Source organism: Protopterus annectens, chromosome 3.part0 (assembly GCF_019279795.1).
Source record: "Protopterus annectens isolate FY-2018-M chromosome 3.part0, PAN1.0, whole genome shotgun sequence".
In the NCBI taxonomy this organism is placed as follows: domain Eukaryota; kingdom Metazoa; phylum Chordata; order Ceratodontiformes; family Protopteridae; genus Protopterus; species Protopterus annectens.
Window position 1 is genome coordinate 185,376,596 of NC_056731.1, and position 20,578 is coordinate 185,397,173.

The window sequence follows — 20,578 nt, forward strand, 5'->3', positions numbered from 1 at the left end:
CTCAACTTCCTCAACAAGTTTTAAATGTGATTATGGAAGCCAGAAGACCTAGTACAAGGAAAGTGTACGCAGAAAAATGGAAGAGATTTTTATTTTGGAGTGCAGCAAACAATTTGGAGATTTCTGAGCCTAATTTGAGTGTGGCTCTTCAATATCTTGCTGAGTTATTGGACAAAGGTTTGTCTTTCTCTTCCATTAAGATTCATGCTGCAGCAATTTCAGCTCACTATGATTGTGACCCACCATTGTTTTCGCATCCTTTGTTCAAGCAATTTCTTAGAGGGGCAAAGAATATAAGACCCCCACGTAGAGCTCCTACTCCTGCTTGGGATCTCAATTTTGTGTTGGAGAAACTTACTCTACAACCTTTTGAGCCTGCGGCTACTGCTGAATTGAAATACTTGTCATGGAAGACTGCTTTTTTGTTGGCCATTACTTCTGCAAGAAGGGTTTCTGAGTTGCAGGCCCTTGTGGCAGTAGAGCCTTTTTTGATTTTTCATAAGGATAGGGTATCTTTACGTACTAATCCTTCCTTTATGCCTAAGGTGGTTTCTAGTGTGGCTTTAAACCAAACTATTCATTTGCCTACTTTTTATGCAGATCCTCAAAATAAAGGGGAAAAGATTTTGCACACTTTAGATGTACACAGGCAGTTGCGTTATTATTTGAGCAGGACTAAGGATTTTAGGCAGTCTCAGCAGTTGTTTGTTTCTTTTGCTTTGGGTTCAGGGCAAGCCTGTGTCAAAACAAACTATTTCTAGGTGGATTGGGTTTTGCATTGCATTTTGTTATTCCCATCATGGCAAGGAGATTCCAGCTGGGATTAGACCTCATTCCACTAGGGCTACTGCCACTTCAACAGCATTTCTAAGGGGGTGGCAACTAAGGATATTTTGGAGGCAGCTACTTGGAGTTCAGTGCATACTTTCTCTAAGCATTATCACCTTCCTCTCTACTCTAAGTCTAGGGCTGGTTTTGCCACAGCTATTTTGCAAGGCATGTTGTCAGTTCCTGCTTCCTTATGATTTGCCAGCCTCCCTTACCTCTGCTTTGGGATTCTACCCAATAGTTAGGACTGCAGCAATGTGGAATGAAGAACATAGTACAGTTTTGTACCTACCATAAATGTAGATGTTCGAGGATCCACATTGCTGCAGTCCAATTTACCCTCCCTCCTTCCCCTCTGTGTTTAGGGGTGGTTGTGTAGGTGAGGTTATCTTCTGTTAATTTTGTATATATTGTACATATTTTTGGGGCAGGTATGTTTGGAGTTTTTGGTTTTGGCCTTATCTTTTCAGGGTCTTCTGACATCTGGGGCAAGAAAAGACTGAGGATATGACGTCGGTCATGCACATTAGTACCCTGACGTACTGACGTCAGTCTAATGCGCCCTGACCGACGTCAGCCATATACTTTGGTATTCGGGCCGACTGGACAGCGGACTACCCAATAGTTAGGACTGCAGCAATGTGGATCCTCGAACATCTACATTTATGGTAGGTACAAAACTGTACTTTTCGAATTTCAGAACCGAAGTCTTCAACTAAAGCTAAGTAACCCGTTGGGGAAACTTTTTCTTGCTGTAAACCAATGTCAGTAAAACTCAATAATTGTATTTCTTGTGGAAAGCAAATACCTTATAAAGATTTTCATTCGTACTGTATTGCTTGCCTAGGCCCTGACCACGACGTACCTCGCTGTCGGTTTTGTGCCTTATTTAAATCACAAACTATTCGTCGTCAGTACATTTTCGCTTCTAAATATTTTGGTACTCTCTTCAATTATCCAGATATGTCTTCGGTAAGCCCCCCGACTACTGACGTTCTGAAAAAACGCAAAGATAAAGGCAGAGACAGGCCGCCTAGGTCCAGAGCTGCCAACGACGCTTCTCCTAAGCTAGTCGCCAGTTCACCGGTACTCACGCAGCCCCTGATACCCGCTACTTCACATTCACAGGCCTCTACTGAGACCCATTCGGAGTCTGATATGCCGCAAGATGCTTCAACTGTGGAACCTGCTACTGTCACTACCTTGGATGGGTCCAGAGCCGCTGTGCAGCCACCGGCTTCTGAGAGTGTATTCAGACCTACTGACTTTCATGTTAAACCGATGCCATCTTCTTCTTCTAGGCCTAAAACTCGAACCATGCCTAGGAAACCGATGCCCAGACCACATGGTCAGGCTTATGCCTAAAAAACAAATGATAAGAATGGCTGAAGACCTTATTACTTTAATCAGGGGAAGCCAGGCTTCCCCCTCTAAGAGACCTAAGACTGAATTTGCTTATGATACTTTTGACCAGGATTCTGAAATTTCTGTCTTCTGTGATGACCAGGATTTACCCTTATCTACCTATGAGGGTTCTGATGCAGAGGACTCTATTCCGTCTGCTTCTCCCAGAGAGGATTTTTCTTTTGGTGAAACCTTGCATACTCTTAGGGAGCATTTTCACTTGGAAAGCCAGGATTACTCTGTTTCTAAAAAGAGGCTTAGAGGTTTCTTACTCCTACCCCAACACAGGCCTTTAGCTATCTCTCCTATGCTGGACATTGTTGACGACGCCTTTTTGGAATCTAGCTTGGCCCCTGACTCTTTACCTCCTGCTCCCAGAAAGCCTGATAGATGTTACAGGGTTCCTGATTCTCACAAGTTCCTTTTTAAAAATCCTACTGCAGATCCTGAGACCATTTCACAGGGACTCAAGGGCATTAAGGCTACTACTGCCAAAAATCCTACCCCCTGTGATAGAGATTCCAGGGCCCTGGATAGATGGGGTAAGGAGGTATACACCTCTGCAACCTTGGCCATCAGGGCCTTAAATTGCCAGATTCATATGTTAAAGTATCAGCAGCATATTATTGGATTGCTTAAACAGAAAATGATGTTTCCTGTTTGTGCTTAAAATAAAGATTTACAGGATTTGATGCATTCTGCTGAACAGGTTGGAAAGCATACTTTGCAACGTGGTTTTGATTCACTAGAGGCATCTTGCAGGGCTGCTGTCACTGGGTCTGTACTTAGAAGGCATGCTTGGCTTAAGGAGCAGTCTTTGCCAGATCATGTTAAAACTAAATTGCTGGTTGCTCCCTTAAATCAGGGCCGCCTGTTTGGCGACAAAGCAGAAGAAGTTCTTAAAAAGATGGAGGAAAAAGCTAAATCTATGCAAACTGTTAAAAGATTTCTTACAAGTGCAGCCTCCTAGATTTAGTGGGCATTGGCCCTCAAAAAATTGGTCCTTTCCTGCCTCTTCCAGGCCTTCTCAGTTCAAACCCAGAAACAACAGAACACCCAGGCTCCATTCCCAGGGTATGTACAGGACTAAGCAGTGGAGGGCTCCCTCTTCCAAATGAGGGAGTAGTAAGACTCCCCCCTATGATAGGCTGTCTCAATGACTTAACTAACTTCCAAGCACTTCTCAACTGACTGCTCTTTTAGGGGGAAAGATTGCTCTGCAAGGAAAAAACTAAGAACTCATTACCCAAGACAAATGGGTTTTAAACATAGTTTCCCAAGGATACAGAATTCACTTCCACACATTACCAACCCCAAACGGTTGGCCAGATCTGCCCCCAAATCAGTGGGCAGAGGCTCAAAAGCAAGTACTCTTTCTCTTAAGATTAAAGGCTATTCAGACTGTACCAGAAGAGGAAAGGGACAAGGTTTCTACTCAAGACCTTTCCTGGTACCCAGAAAAGACAACTCATGGTGTCCTTTCCTGGACCTGTCTATCCTAAACACCTTTTTGGTGATTCCAAAATTAAAATACTAACTCTTCACTAGTTTCTTCCCATGATAAGCAAAGATGTCTGGTTGGCAACACTGGATTTAAAAGGAAACCTACCTGTACATCCCAATCAGGGAATCTTGCAGGAAAATACGTATGTTTCAAAGCAGGCTGCATGCACTATCAGTTCTCTGTATTGCCCTTTGGCTTATCTACTGTGCCCAGGGTATTCACAAAGTGCCTAACTCCAGTCATTGCATTTTGCAGGCAAAGAAATATTCAAATATACCCATACCTGGATGATTGTCTAATTCAGGCAGAAAGCCAGGACATACTTCTGAATCACCTGGCATTTGTACAAAAGGTGTTAACTTGTCTGGGGTACACCATAAACGAAAATAAATCACACTTGGTACCCTGTCAACAAGTTATATTCCTGGGAGCAAGCTTGAACACAACTTCCCAGATGGCTTTCCTCACACCAGAGAAACAAATTCATTTGACAACTTACTTCAAACTAGTGGCCCCAAAAAAACTGCTATCTGCAAGGCAAATACTGCAAGCCTTGGGGTTCATGGCCTCGTGCATTCTACTAATTCCGTATGCAAGACTGCATATGAGGAAACTACAATGGTATCTAAAAAGCCTATGGTGTCAACACTCTCAGGATCTAGAAGCAATGATTCCTATCATACCTTGCCTATGGTTAGAATTCCTTAGGTGGGTAGAGGCCTGCCACAAAACAAGGGACTACCATTCACTCTACCCCCTGCCGTCCTAACCCTAACAACAGACGAATCAGACTATGCATGGTGGGCTCACCTGGCAGGGAAGTGCATTCAGGGCAAATGGAACCCAAGTCAAATGCACCTGCATATCAATCAAAAAGAAATGTTAGCTGTACAGAATGCTCTGACAGCCTTCAAGGACCACATTCTTCCAAGACAATTTATGGTAAAGACGAACAACACCACTGTTATGTGGTATATAAACAAGCAGGGGCAGGGTACCCATTCTTATCCCCTCTGCAGACTAGCCATGGCTGTGTGGAACAAAGCCTTGAGCTACCAAGTTCATCTACAGGCTCAATTCCTGCCAGGAAAACTAAATACACTGGCAGATGAAATAAGCAGAAATCTTACGGAGCCACGCGAGTGGAAACTGGAACCAAAGATTTTCAACATGTTGATGAACAAATGGGGGATCCCAGATATAGACCTGTTTGCCTCCCCCAGAACTACCAATTGGAAAAAATTCTGTGCAAGGACTCCCCACAAACAAGCTTGGAAAGTGGCTGCTCTGTCCTTCAGCTGGAAAAATCTATTAGTTTATGCCTTTCCTCCTCTGCCCCTCCTCTCCAAAGTACTATTAAAGATCAAACAGGACAAACCAAGGATGATACTGATTGCACCAGACTGACCACGCCAACACTGGTACCCCCTCTTGCGCAGTGTGTTACAGCTGGCCTAATGACACCTACCTCAGACCCCTACCCTGCTGTCTCAGCAGGAGAGCCAGATTCTGCACCACCACCTTCAAACCCTGAACCTGACAACCTGGTTGATTACTTAATCTGTCCGTTACCATCCTAAAGTAGACAAGTGTTGGATGTCATTTTGGAGGCAAGGAGGCCTAGTACTAGAAAATCTTAAGCTGAAAAATGGAAAAGATTCTGTGCCTGGAACCACACTCAAGGGATGGCCACAGCAGTGCCCAATTTACCTCAGATTCTTCAATACTTAACAGAGATGCTTCACAAGGGCCTTTCCTTTTCCCTCCATCAAAATTCACGCCTCAGACATTTCAGCTCATTACAACACAGAACCCCCCCCTCTTTTCTCACCCACTGCTCAAGCAGTTCCTCAGAAGGGCCAAAAACCTAAGACCACCCAGGATAACCTCAACTCCAGCCTGGGACCTTAATTTTGTATTGGAAAAACTCACTCTTCCTCCTTTTCAGCCAGCTGCAACTGCAGAGTTAAAATTCCTTTCTTGGAAAACAGCTTTCCTTTTAGCAATCACTTCAGCAAGAAAGGTTTATGAATTACAGGCCCTGATGGCAGTGGAGCCTTTCATCATCTTTCATGCAGACAGGGTGTCCCTCAGGACCAGTCCCTCTTTCATGCCCAAGGTGGTATCCAGTGTGGCTCTTAATCAGTCCATTCATTTGCCAACCTTCTTTTCTAATCCACAGAACAAAGGGGAATGGATACTGCACACCTGAGATGTGCACAGACAACTTAGATTTTACTTGGGCAGGACTAAACCTCAAAGGAAATCTGAACAACTGCTGGTGGCATTTCCTGCAGGGGCAGAGGGGAAGGCTATTTCAAAGCAAACCATTTCTAAATGGATAGGCCATTGCATTCATTTCTGCTATAAGCACCATGGAAAACCTATCCCATGGGGGATTAGACCCCATTCAACCAGGGTTGCATGTACCTCTACAGCCTTTCTCAGAGGTGTCCCTACCAGAGACATCCTAGAAGCTGCTACCTGGAGTTCTGTGCATACTTTCACCAAGCATTACTATTTGCCAATTTTCTCTAAATCCAAAGCTGGCTTTGCCACTGCAGTCTTGCAGGACCTTATAGCTGGTCCTAATGTTATCGAAATTCCTCCTCCCATCCTTAGCTTTGTGAATCTACCCAAATGTGATGACTGCAACAGTGAAACATGAAGAACATAGTACAGTTGGATACACTTACCATAAATGTAGATGTTCGAGTGTATTCACTGTTGCAGTCCTGGTTACCCTCCCTCCAGCCCCCTGACTTCTTTTGGCTATACCTCAATTTTCCTTTACCATACTTAAAAGCTTTTTGGTGTATTTGCTTTTTTGTTGGAGGTATAACCTTGTATATTTATATTTAATTGCTTCCCATTAAGGGGGGCACCTGACATCTCGGGCAAGAAAAACTAATGTAATGGCGTCGGCTGCATGCTTTATACCCTTGACTACCTGAAGTCATGGAAGATGAGACAGCAACCAACGCAGGACCCAAGACTTTGATAATCAGAGGGCTACTGCAAACAGATAACCCAAATGTGATGACTGCAACAGTGAATACACTCAAACATTTACATTTATGGTATATGTACACAACTGTATTTTCAGCTTTGTTAAGGAAAGGCCATGCCTTTTCAGTCTGATAGACTTCTTTGAGAGGCCCCCCCCCAAACAGTGGATGAGTGTAAGACTGCACACAGCTTACCTTGACCTGGCCAAGGTTTTTGATGCATTACCCCTCTCAGGCATTATACACAAGCTTACTAAATTAGGTACAAACCCTTAGATCATCCACTGGATATCCAACTGGCTCACTGAGTCAGTCTCCCTCTGTGTATATAGCCACAGATTTCTAGCTTGGAAAACAGCCTTGCTGGTAGCCATCACCTCTGCAAGAAGAGTGTCAGAACTTTAAGTCTTGATGTGTAAAGAACTATTTTTAGTCTTCCATAGAACCAGCCCAACTTTGTCAAAAGTAGTCACCAAACTTGCCGTCAAACAGATCATTCAACTACCTGTCATTTTTGCCACTTCCCAGAACAGTGGTGAAAAGATATTGCATGGATATACTTAGGCAACTGAGAAATGTGCACAGAACCTAGAGTACTAGAAGCTCCAGGCAGTTGCCGGTGTATTTTCCAACAGCTAAGGAGGGTAGAGCCATGTTTTAGTGACTAAAAGTGTCTGGCCCATTGTGTCATGTTCTTTTTCCAAGCATAAGGAAAATATTCAGAGAGAGCCTACCACATGAGAAATATAACTGCCACTTTGGCTTTCATCAAAGGGGCAATTACCCAGGCTATTTTAGAAGCAGCTACATGGTCACCCATCCCTACCTTCTGCAGACGTTACAAGCTGGACATCTCTTCCAGGGCTCAGGGTTGGTTTGCTCTAGCCATGTTTTATAGGGTATGTCATAGCCTAGACCTTCATTTCAGCTCATCTCCCTGTGCTCATGAGCTCTGGGAATCCTCTCAGTAGCTGGTAATATAACATCAGTGATCTAAACCAAGACCATAGTAAAGGTATATAAGAATTTATTATAATATTAGATGTTCAGGTAGATAACTTTTGCAGTACTGTTTTCCAGTTCCAGTTCATCTTTCCCTTATTCTGATTTTGGGTTGAGGTTGCGTACCTGTCCTTATGCTGTTCCTTTTTCCCCTTTCCTTCACAGGACCTCAGGCCTGGTTAAATCTGAGTAGATTTGAGGAGCACTCTTTCACCTTCCCCTATGTTTGGAGGGACTGCTTTGCTGGTTTTTTTTCTCCCAGGGAATTAAACCAGGGCCCTGTCCGTAGCTTTAAGGTGAATACCCTTTACTTTTATGGGCAAGAAAGCTGTAAAATGCCTTAGGTGGATGTCTGTTTTATACAGAGAGCATCCTAAATGTCCCTTTTCAGAAGGACTTTTGCCACATTTAGAGGAGAAAGGGTGCTGCGCTTTGGAGGTCAGGACGGACATCAGGCCTAGCGTGGCTGAAATCCCAGTAGTCAGGACTACCACAACATTAATCTCTTTAAATACCTAGTTTCATGACAGGTATACTTTTTCAAAATAAGATAGTACAGTTAGTTCCCAAGGCATTCCATTTTATAATCTGTCTTTGAGAGAGGAGTATTACGTCAGTCAAGCAATTCGCCCTCTTGTCTTCTGTATAACTGGTTGTAGAATCCATTGTATATCAGATTCAGTTTTATTGGTTTGCATTCAGTTTTTATAAAGTTCACAATCATTGCACCACAAATCAAAACTGGAGTAGGCGGTTTATGTTGTGTTGCTCATAATTAAAAGGGCAAGTCAGTAGAACTAATTTGGAATGATCCTACATTGGTTTGAAAAGAGACCTGAGATTGATATCAGTGATGCGTCATACATGACAGACAGAGGCTCAGGTTAGGACTTTGTTGTTTCTGTGATGGTTTGACTAATGTTGGAGACAAAGATGTTAGTAACATATTCCCATAAATTGTCATTTGATTGCTTGTAATACTTGAAAATGTTCTTTCAAGTTGAAAGCCTCACTCAGCTGTCCTTTTCTCTGTCAACTTTTTGTTTCCTCATCACTTTGTAAAACTGTTTCATATTGCATTTTTGTTTTTTATGCATCTAGGACACAGAACCTGAAACTGAAGCAGTTAGTTCTAGTCAAGAAATTGCTCCAGCACTGCAACAGCCTGAGAAGGTTTCTGTCTCAACTCAGACAAAGAAGCCAGGTGCATCTTCTCCAAGAGTGCTACATCGAAGCACTCAGACCAGCAATGATGGAGTGTGTCAAAATATGTGCCATGAAAAGTACAACAAACTCTTTAATGACCTCAAAGAGAAAGTGAAGGCAGACCACAAGAGAGAGACTGAAAGAGTAGTGCGGGAGGCACTTGAAAAGGTTCTTAAGCTATTTATACTGTAGTATACAGCTATGACATTTCAGTATATGATGGCTTTTACAATGATTGCATATTCTTCTGCTTTGAAGTTTGTGTTGTTTCATAAGCTTCCTTTAATATTTGAACCCGTAAGGTATAGCATAGTGCTGTCATTAGAAGTAGCCCATGTAAGGTGGGTTGGAACTTTATTGCTCAACTAAAATTGTGAGTCACACTGGAAGGGCTATTGTCTCATCGTTGTGCACCACCTGAAATGTCGCATTTATGAAATTGGTCAATTTTAGCAAAACAAAAATGATTTATGTATGAATTTGTAATCCAAAAAGAAAACCAGCGAAACCACTAGGCATAGGATATCCTAAGATAGCATAAGATAAGAAGACATCACAGTTTTTGGACTACTGAGCTTCTTTTTGGATATCCTATGCCTAGTGATTTATGTATGAATGGTATTCTGTAATAAAAGTTGAAACTAATTTTGACTGGAAGTCTTCAGAAGAAATCCAAAAGTTTAAAGGAAAAAAAGACCATTAAGAGGGAGGCAGAGTGAGGGAGAACAGTGGAACAGTGTGAGAATGATTGAAAAGGTCTGGGGAAATGGGAAGAGTAAAGACAAACAGTGGAGTGGTAATGGAAGAGCAAGTTGTAAAAGCCTGAAAGGATCTTAGCAATAGATCAGATTAATGTAGAGGCAAGAAGATTGGTGAGAACAGGGAGTCACTGGGAAAGAAACGAGCATAAAATAAATTTCGGATAGACTGATTGATTTATGTTTAGGATTATCAGTCAGTAAATAATCCCAGTGATTCCTTAGGCTCTTTTGCTTTCTTGCCCTGTTATATTACTTAAAGTCCACCGACTGGTCATTTCAGGCTGCTGCTGTAGTCTTATCTGTTGCATTATATCACTCACTTGTTTTACCTATTCCTCTACTTCATTCAGTGATTCTCACACAGTTTTTCCTTCACCCCTGCCACGTATAAATTTAATGTCTTGGTGTTCTTCATTTAGATCACTGTTGCAGTAGTCCTTGCTACTGAGACTTAGCTGCTAGTTGTCTCCAGATGTCTGACTTGACTTCTGTAGCTCAGGATTCTTTTCTTCTTTGCTTGGAATATATGTCCAGCCTCTGGAACATTGAAGTGTACCAGTATAAGTAGAGTGTATGCCTATGCTATTTTGGATCTTTCTTGTTGCTGTTTACATATGCAGATACCTGGCTGTATTGTCTGTGTCTCCTTGTGTCATCCTGCTTTCGGAAGTTAGGAGAAGGTAAGTACCTCATTGGTGAACCTTATTTTTCCCCTGATGTAGTTGGGTACGTTTGTGTAGTACTCTTGTGTTTTTTGTATGTACTTAAGTCTAAGAATGGGAGATAAGGACTACCACAGCTGCTGTTTGTTCTGCTTAGGTGCAGATCACGAGGTCAAAACTGTGAAATCTGTTAGGACTTTACCAGAAAAATTTAAGAATTAACTTTGTTCCTTAGACGAATACCTGGAATGCTCTCTTGACCTCTTCCTCAAAAAGAAAAGAGAAAACAAAAACAGAGACTGGAGATGTGTAGCAAGCACTCAGTGGTTCTGATCAGTCCAAGGATACTGCTTTAGATGAAAAGCCTTTTGCAGCCCCCTGGATCTTATATCTGCTCATCTCAGCCCTTTGGCGAAACCCCTTTAGAGGCTGTCATTACCGAGGAACTATATCCGTCCATCCATATTAGTCGGTATAGGGGCCTTCTTTGGGCATTCAAAGCCAATGTGGACTGATGAAGTCGACATTATCCTATCCATTGGGGAGGATTAGGTTGTCACTGTTCTTGTCAGAGAAGAGGATGAGTATGGCATGGAAGTCCAGCCTTCCCACACAGAGTCAAGTACTTCCAGGGTGGATATTCCATCAAGCTAAGAGTTCCCCAGAAAACAGGCACATTTCTGCATCCTTTGCTTCCTGGCAGGTGCCATCTAAACATGCACCTAGTTGGTCTTCTGATTAACACTCCCTCTCAGGTTTTACTTATCAGTGGTTCAGCCTGGTCCGAGGTGTCTTAAAAGCAGTACAGGCCCTGCAGCCAGGAATCATACTACTATTAAAAGGAAGAAGGACCACCCTCCATCAAAGGCATAGGGGCCTACGTGAAAATTAATGGAAAGAACTAGATTATTCCTTCCAGATGTTTTTTAATCTGGGTTATAATTCTGTTTCTGAGGATACTGTCTCTTCTCATTCTTATCTAAGGAAATCTGTTTTGGAGAAACTATTACTGTAGTAATGGATTTCTTCAAATGGGAAACCAAAAATAAAAGTTCTGAGGCTCAGAAAAGGTATTTTGACCTTTTGGGTATGGATGCACAAAAAAAAAAAAACAGTGGCTGTTCGCCTTATTTTTAAAAGTTTTGGAGGATGTCTTTTTAGCAGCATCCCAGGAACTGGGCTGTCAGCCACCTGCTGTGAAGAAACCAGATAGTTTATATGGGATGCAAGACTCCTGCAAATACTATTATAGAAATAGGGCTGTGTATTTAGCTGTAGTGTCCATGGAGCCAGAGAAAGGTTCTACATTTTTTTCCCTAGCCTCAACACCCTCCCCACTGACAAACAAAAGAGAACCTTGGACAGGAAAGTGTGCATATCTGCAACCCTGGCCTTCAGGGCTGTAAAGTGCCAAGGCATATTTGACCAAGTTTTCTGTGGAACACCTGGAGAGAAATGTGAAAAGGTGTCTGATTCTGATCTTAGTGAAATATTGAGTGGATACAGACTGCTAGTCAGGTGGTAGAACATGCAGTAGTGTGGTTATGGTGCTGTGGATGCAGCATCTTAGACAGCAGCTAGAGAGACTACTATTTGAAAGCATGCTTGGCTGAGGCTTTACTCCCTGCTGTTGAATGTCAAGCACAGTTACTCAGTGCCCCAGTGGAAAGTGGTCTGCCGTTTGGGAGCCCTACATGTGAAGTCTTCAAGAAAATGAAGGACAAGGGTAAGGTTATGGGGTCTGTGGTTAATCGTTGAGCAGCATGTTCATCAAATGGCTGTTTGTTGAATACTGTCTGTCAAAACTTACTTTAATTGAATGGCCATATCATCATAACAATTTTCATTGAATGATGATAGCTGGCCGACATAAAGGAATCGTTTTCAAATACTTACCGGTAATCTAGCTGTAGGGAAACCTGCCCTTTCCACTCTGTAGTGTGACCTCTGAGTTGGTATATATAATTGGAGGGGGGTGTGGGGGGATGCACCCCCCACAAGAGTAACTTTAGTACAACACCATACACTTGTGGGGGGGGGGTGCACCCCTCACACCCTTGCTAATTATATATACCAACTCCGAGGTCGCACTGCAGTGGGGAAAGAGCAGGTTTCCTTATAGCTATGTTACCAGTAAGTAAGAATTTGGTAACGCTTCCTTTATGTTGGCCAACTGTCGTTGTTCGATTTAAAATCATTACAATGATATGGCCATTTGATTAACAGGGGTTTCTACACTAAGTATTCAACGAACAGCCATTCGATGAACATGCTGTTCGACAGTTAACCATAGACCCAGGCTATGATATGTGTCAAACAACTTTTTCACACCCTCCATGCTTTGACAAGTTGCCCTTACAAAGCTGGACTCTTACTGTAAGCAAGAGAAAGGCAAGCTAGGTACGAAAAAGAAAAGAAGGCAGGAGGGCAACAAAGGTGAACTTGGGGCCCGTGGCTCAAATTTCAACAAGGAGAAGCCATGACTGTATGACTTCCCTCCTTCCCAGCCCACTACCTTTCAACCCCACAACCAAAGTGACAAGCAGAATGTTTCTGTCTCTCCCAGTGTGGGAATCCATTACAAAAGACACTTTAGTTCTCCAAATCATGAGGAGGAGGGATACAAGTTGGCATGGCAAAACATTCCTCATATGACGTGAATTCCACATGTCCAAGAAGACAAGAGAGCTTTTCAGACCCTTCATTGCAGGGCCCCTACAACATGGAGTGTAGAGATAGTGCCTCCAGAAAAGCAAGCAAAAGGATTTTATCCAATTCTTTTTCTCATTCTAAAGAAAGAAGGCACTTGGAGACCCATCCTAGACCTGCTAAGGCTAAGCATCTTTCTTAAAGTGCCAAAATTCAGGATATTTACCTTGCATAATCTTTTATTCCTCCTGCATTCCTTGATGCATTGGACATAGCATTGGGAGCATTCACACAGAATCTGAAGGGACATTGCGAGTGGAATACTTTCCAGAAGAAAAGTCATATTAATGTTAAGGAAATATTGGCCCTTGTACAGAGAATTGGAGCCTTCATCCAGGTTTGGATGGAGAGCATCCTGCAGGTTATAACTGACAATACCATAGTGATGTAGTGCGTCAGTGAGCAAGGGGGTTCAAGATTAACAGTGACTGCCCGTGAACTGGGTCTTCAGCACAAGATGTCTCTCAAAGCAGTGTATGTACTTTCAGAATGTAATACAATGGTGTATCGTCTAAGCAAATCAAAGGCAGTCCCACACAAGTTAATGTTACACAGGGATGTCTTTCTGTGTAGGTAGGGTGTTCTGCAGGTAGACATCCTTACAACACAGGGCAGGACAACAAACAGCTAAAAAGTTCTGCTCAAGAGTCCCCTGCAAAGGGGCTTGGGCAGCAGATACCTCTTTCATAGATTGTACAGGTCTGCATCTCTGTGCATTCCTTCTGATTCCTTTGCTCCCCACTGTTATCCAGAAAGTGGAGAGTGAGTGGGAAAGGCCAAGCATGATCTTAAGAGCACTCTTTTGACCCAGACAGCATTGTTTTTTTCCCATGGAAATGTTCAAGGGAGAGCACATATTGCTGCCAGCAATGGTTGACCTTCTGACTCAGTCCGGGTGTCTGTAATACACACCAACTCGATGATACTATGGCTCACTGCTTAGGTTATTCCATCCTGATGCCTTTCCAGTCCCAGTACTCTAAGGATAGACACATCATCATTATCAGGGAGGCAAAACTGCTAGCCACTAGAAAATCCTACATACCTCAATGGAAGAGGTTTTCCTACTGGTGCCCTAGTAGAGGACAGAATCCAAAAGTAACATGTTTTAGTAATCCCACAATATCTCACCGAGTTGTTTGCAGCAGGCTTGGCTTATGCATCAGTTAAAGTCCACTTGTCAGCTGTTTCAGTCTGCCTTCTACTAGAACCACACCTTTCTAGCCTGAGACCAATAAAGCAGTTTCTTAAGGGAGCACTGCACTTCAGACCACCTAGAAAAAAAGGACAGCTTCTTCCTGGGACCTGAATCTTGTGTTAGAAGAATGCACCCAGACCCCATTTCAACCAGATGCATCATTTGCTGTAAAAACATTGGCTTGGAAAATTGGTGTGTTGTTGGCCATTGCATTTGCTAGGAGCTTTACTACACATGTCCAATGAGCCATACCAAGTCTTCCACAAAGGTAGAATAAGTCTTTGTGACCATTTTTTGCATGAAAGTAAGGCTGGTCCAGATTCCAGCCATATTCAGACCATTAAGCTTCTAGCCTGCTTCCCTAACCTTCATTCTAAGTTTGAAAGGATCCTTCATACCCTGGATCCATCTATCCATCCACAACTTATTTTTTTTTCCATTTTTGCACATGGGGTTGGGGTGTCACTTCAACAGTGACAGTCATCTAGAGCCAAGGTTTACAACACCAGGCAACTCAGAATACTACCTTTCTTATACCAGGAAAACAAAACAAACTCTTTTATTTCCTTTTCTGAAAAGAAAAATGAGGAACCAGTGTCCAAACAAACTGTTTATAAACAGCTTTGTCAGTATTTTCTTTTTTGCTGCTTAAGAGAAAGAAAATCCCCAGTAAGCCCAGTCAAAGATTTTAATTTAAAAAACTGGTTAAAAGTTAAGGTCAGAATGTCTTGTACCAATCCTGTAATGAATAAATGTGGCAGATGTAATTTATGTAAGCATATACTGGTTTGCACTAAAACAACTATTAGTGGTATCAATATCTCAGTTAAGGGTACTGTGACACAGTAGGAGTGGTCTACAATGCAGTATGTCAGACGTAATAATTTTTATGTGGGGAAAACAGAAATGCCGACTGAGGTTGAATATATGATTACATACAAAAAACAACTAATGCACTGTATAGGTATGTTAAGGAACATCCACGACATGGTTTTAAATTTATAATATTAGAGAGGGTTGAAAAAAACCCAACTCTCATTGAATGCTAATTCCTCAGTGACAGTGTGTCCATTACCCCCCTTTTAAAATTAAAAGCCCTTAGTAGATAGGCTGGTTTAAAAAAAAAGATAACCCTGATTGTATTTATTAATAGGCGTTGTGAGGACTAGAGTAACATTATAATAATAAAAACGCTGTGGGATATAGGTGTAGGCATGTCTCTTACATATTCATTTTTTTTTAGCAAGTCTGATGTCTTGGACAATTTTTAAGTAAATGTTGTCAAGTATATTTTGTTTGCTTATGGATTTATATTTTCTGAAAGCATGCTAAAAGAGGGAAGGGGGGTTCCGAACTAGGTTTTGGGAATCACATGACATTTTAATTAATGAATCACAGTTTTGTAATTAGGGTATATAACTGTCTACTTTTGGTATTTTAAATATATCTGAGGAAGTTTTATCTGGGATAGAACAAAAGCGCTCATACATTAAGCTGTTTTATCAAATTCTTAGTACTTTTGTACTTTTACATAATTGCAGTAGCGAGTGGTTTATACTTCGTTTAACTACCCGGTTTGTGTGTATCATTAAAACTTGACATGCTCTGACATGTTAAAAAAAAAACTTTACTCTAAGGACTGTGACACTGTCATAGTTACCTTGGCACCAATACCAGCTTTTATAGTCTTCAGTCCCTCTTCCTTTCTCACAATGCCTAGCATGCCTTGGGCTGTCCAGCTCTCGTTTTGGCAGTCGTAAGTTCAACAGTCTGTAATGCCCTTAAGCTTTGTTGTGCTGTTGCAGTGTCTTTTTGTTTAGATTTTTCTTTTTTAGATTTACTAGACTTCCTTCTGTAGACTGGTCATTTGCCTCTCTGTTAAAGGATTCTAGTTCCTAGAATTTTTTTTTCTTTTTACTGACTTTGTCATTTCTAGTTTGAGCTACTGCCATATCATTCTACTGCCCTGGTGATTGGCTGTATTTCTGCTTTTGCAGAGCCTTGTGGTTTATCTTTTATACTAATCATAGTAAAAACAGCCTTTAAAAGTATGTGTCCTGTGAGTACATAATTCACCTGCAGGGCTGCCTTTCTATATGTGTGTCTTTGCTTGCATGTGTGTGTGTTCCGGCATTTCTTTCTTAATAGAGGTAGATTTTTTTTCAGGGTCTGCATTACAAACTCCCCATGTTAGGTTGGTTGTTTTTTCCATTAGGTCTGTGGTTGACATTTCCATGCCTCTCAACTGTACAGATTTTCTCAGAATGTCCAGATTGTGGCCTCATATTTTTGGTCTGTTTTGCATAAAAACTATTAAAGACTGAACTTAGAAAATAATGTCAGACATTTGATTTTTCAGACTTCATATCCTGCAGAGAATTCACACTAATGCAAAACCTGTTATTCTATCAATTTTTAAAAGGTTATAAGAGCACTATTTAAAAATCGTCCCTATTTTGGGTCTTTGTCCCACTTTTACTTATGGCTTTGTCAAGATTTCTTGTTCTAAGAGGTTGAGCGGTATGTCTGAGACATAGGGAACATTGTCTTCTGTTACTTATCTTGCCTGTTCTCTCTGTTCTACCCCTTGTCACTCTTCTAGCTCCCCTGGTCCCTTTTTGCCTACAGTTTAAAATATGATTGTCTTGAACAGATGGTATCAGCCATGATCTTTAGTAGAGTGTATGAGGCATGACATAAGGTAGTAAGCGGGAGAATAGCCTCTTTTGTAGATGTGCATGTGAGGACAGATGAACTGGCAAAAGAAATTTAGAAGGAATTGATGCAGAGTAGTAGTAGTAGAGGTTGACTTTAAATCTGAAAGGGGATGCTGGAAACTTTGCTGTTATAAGTACATACACACAAACCCGTTATACATATATATAAAATATATATATGGGAACCTAATTTAGATAGACAACACAGTTGGTCGAACCATACTTCACCAGTAGCCAAACATCAAAACCAAAATACATAAATCCAGAAAGGATTGAAAAAGAAATTAAACATACGGGAGTAAAGCCTTTCGTCGAGTGTTTTCATTGATGGTGGAGCAAGTCAGCACAGCTGATAGAAAATCAGCTTTTGAAAGGTGTTAGCATTTTAACTTAGTGATCATGGTACAGTGGGGATCAGGGAATTTCCCCACTGTAATGCTGTCTTTGAGTTAATTAGAAGGGGGTGTGAGTTGCAGGGGGCTTGCCCCCTACAAAAACACCTGTTTCATTTTTTTCCGATCCTTTGTGGATCAATGTATTTTGTTTTCAGTGTTTAGCTTTTGGTGAAGTATAGATCGACAGTTTTGATGTCCTTCTATTCACATGTTGCAGTATTCATCACATAAGGGTTTACTCCTCTTGCTCCCCAAATGTTCAGCCAACATACAAAACTTTTCATTCACTGTATGGTACGTGGGACGTCTGACTTGACTGGTGGAACATGGGCCATAAAAGGAATGTCTGCACCCACCAGCCCTCAGAACTACGTGTTCCTGCCAGCCCGGCTGTTTGATCTTGAAGAAATCACGTAAGTGCCCCATTGGGGAACATTTTCAGCCATTTATTTTCTCTAATGCTTGTTCATGTCATCCAGAAAGGGCAAGTGTAAGTGTGGCCGTCAGATACCCCACAAGGATGCCCACGATCAGTGTCTTTTTTGTTTAGATTGGTCGCACAACTACAAGGCCTGCTCCATTTGCCAGGTGTTTGTGTCCAAAACCTTATGCAGCTGTCTGCACGCACTCAGTCTTTATCTGGAAAGCCATCATTTAAAACAATTAGTCTTGTGTATGGAAGGTTCTGCTGACGTACCTGCCAAACCACCAAAAAAGAAAGCCAAGACTATCAGGCCTACCACTACCACTGCACCTCTTTCTTCCGACCCCATCGGCCTTGTTGAGGATTCAGGCTCCACTGCCTTGGATACAGCAAGTACCTCCACGGAAGCCACATAATCCCACTTGGAGGGCACATCTATAGGGCTTTTCTGATGTCTGTTTCCAGTGCCGCGAGGGAACCAGAGATTTCGGTAGGTCCATCAAATCCCTCCAGTTCCTTACAGTCGCTTGATTCCAGGCCTTCTTCCCTTCAGATGCCCGCCAGGCCTCTCAAAAGTTCAGCCTGTGGCCAACATCAGCCTTGTTGAGGATTCAGGCTCCAGTGCCTCGGATACAGCAAGTACCTCCACGGAAGCCACACAATCCCGCTTGGAGGGCACATCCATAGAGGCTTTTCTGATGTCTGTTTCCAGTGCCGGGAGGGAACCAGAAATTTCGGTAGGTCCATCAGATCCCTCCGGTTCCTTACAATCGCTTGATTCCAGGCCTTCCTCCATTCAGATGCCTGTCAGGCCTCTCAAAAGGAAGGAAAAAAGAAAACACATGTCACGCACTTCTGAAAGCCTACCTGAATGGCAGGCTTTCAGCCAAAGCTTGTTTAATGCTTTCATGACCTTACAGCCTACCACTACAGGGACTTCCACCATCCCTCCTCCTATACTGAGTCCAAGGCCTGAAACATCAGACCCCTCTCTGAGGGAAGAGGAGGAATTCTCTGATTCTTCATCTGAAGAATCACTCTCTTATACCTCACAGCTACCTTCTCACTTGGGATACAGCTCCCCAGAGGAATAATCTGTTGACCGTGACTCCCCAGCTGAGGATTTGACCTTGAGGAAACTGTTACCAAAATGAAGGAACATTTTAAGTGGGAATCGTCTGAAATGACTGAGGTTCAAAAAAGGTATTATGACCTCATTCAGATGGATTCCCCAACTCCTACTGCTGTTCCTCCAATTCTGCCTGCTTTCCTGGATGCCTTCTCATCAGCATCCTTGAACCCTGACTCACAACCCCTGCTCCACACTAATCTGTTAGATTTTATAAAGTCCCTGAGACTGCTAATTTTCTTAAGTGTCCTCCAGCAGACCCTGCCACCATTTCCATTTCCACAGATAAGGCTCTAAACTATTGCCTACCACCACCACTCTCCCAGCTGACAAAGACAGCAAAACCATGGAATGTCTGGGTAAGAAAATTTACACCTCTGCTACTCTGGCCTTCAGGGCTACTAACTACCAGACACACATGGCTAAATATGCCTTATCCCTCCTGGAGAAAGTCTCTAAGGAATTGTCTGATTCACCAGGTTTTGCTGCTAAAGCTTCACTGTCTTCCCTTGTTGCTCTCACCTCCCAGGTTACCAGGCACTCTATAAAGTGCAGTTGTGATGCTGCTGAGGCCTCAGCCAGCTCAGAAGCATCAGGATCTGCTTTGAGAAGGTATTCATGGCTATGCCTCCAACCTCTACCAGATTACTTTAGAGCTAAGCTGGTTGATGGCCGTATGGACAATACAGCTCTACTTGGTACAAAAGTGGCTGATTTAAGTCACTACAACAAAGAGGAAAGAGATGCAGGATTTAAAACTAGTCTCTCCTACTAGTAAATTGCAGAGGAATTACCCAGCAAAAACACAATTTATTAGAAAGCACTCTCGTCCTGCTGCTCCCACAAGACCCAGAAAAAACAACCAGGAAGCAACCCACTCCTGCCAGAGCTTCCTCCTCTTCTAGCCAGAGGTCACCCTTTCAAGACTGGGCAGGTAGTGTCTGACTACCTACCAACCTTAAAACCTCCATCCCATGCCTCTCTCCCTCTCTTGGTGCCTCTCTCTCACTGTATTCAAGTGTTGACATCCATCACTTTAGACAAACGGGTCTTTCAGTAATACAAAACGGGTATTTTATGACCTGGCTTATGCCTCCAAAGACAAGGGGTACCCCACAACCTCCAAAACAGCAGCTTCACCTGTTGCAGCCAGTACTAGAAAACCTGATGGCTCCATGCACCATTGAAACAATACCACTGGCTCCAAAATGAAGAGGTTTCTACTCCAGGATTTTCCTAGTCCCAAGAAAATACAGTCCTTGGAGACCAATTCTGGACCTCTCTCTACTCAACCTCTCCCTTAAGGTTCCTACTTTCCGGTTATTGACCTTACCAACTCTTTTTCTGCTCCTACTTCCCCAAGGGTTCATGACCACCCTAGATGTCAAGGATGCCTACCTTCACAAGCCTATAAGGCCCAGTTTCAGGAAATACTTGAGGTTTTCTGTGGGTCCTTCTCACTTTCAGTTCTCTGCCTTGCCCTTTGGGCTTCCCACTGCACTCAAGAGTATTCACCAAATGTCTGGCTCCAGTTATTGCCTTTTGCAGGACAAAAGGAGTCCAGATATTCCCTTACCTGGATGACTTACTCATTCAGGCAGACTCCAAACAGGCCCTCCTGCAACACTTAC

The 20,578-nt window shown here is 42.5% G+C and overlaps 1 protein-coding gene across 6 annotated transcripts in view; it reads left to right on the plus strand.

Moving 5' to 3' along the window:
* The window catches only part of ZMYND11 (zinc finger MYND-type containing 11), a 1,778,022-nt gene that overhangs the window by 1,636,032 nt on the left and 121,412 nt on the right, over positions 1–20,578 (plus strand). For all 6 annotated transcript variants that reach the window (XM_044064681.1, XM_044064682.1, XM_044064678.1 and 3 more), the window contains one exon: positions 8,848–9,120. In XM_044064681.1, coding sequence (XP_043920616.1) covers positions 8,848–9,120 — 273 coding nt within the window. The remainder of the gene's footprint in view (positions 1–8,847; positions 9,121–20,578) is intronic.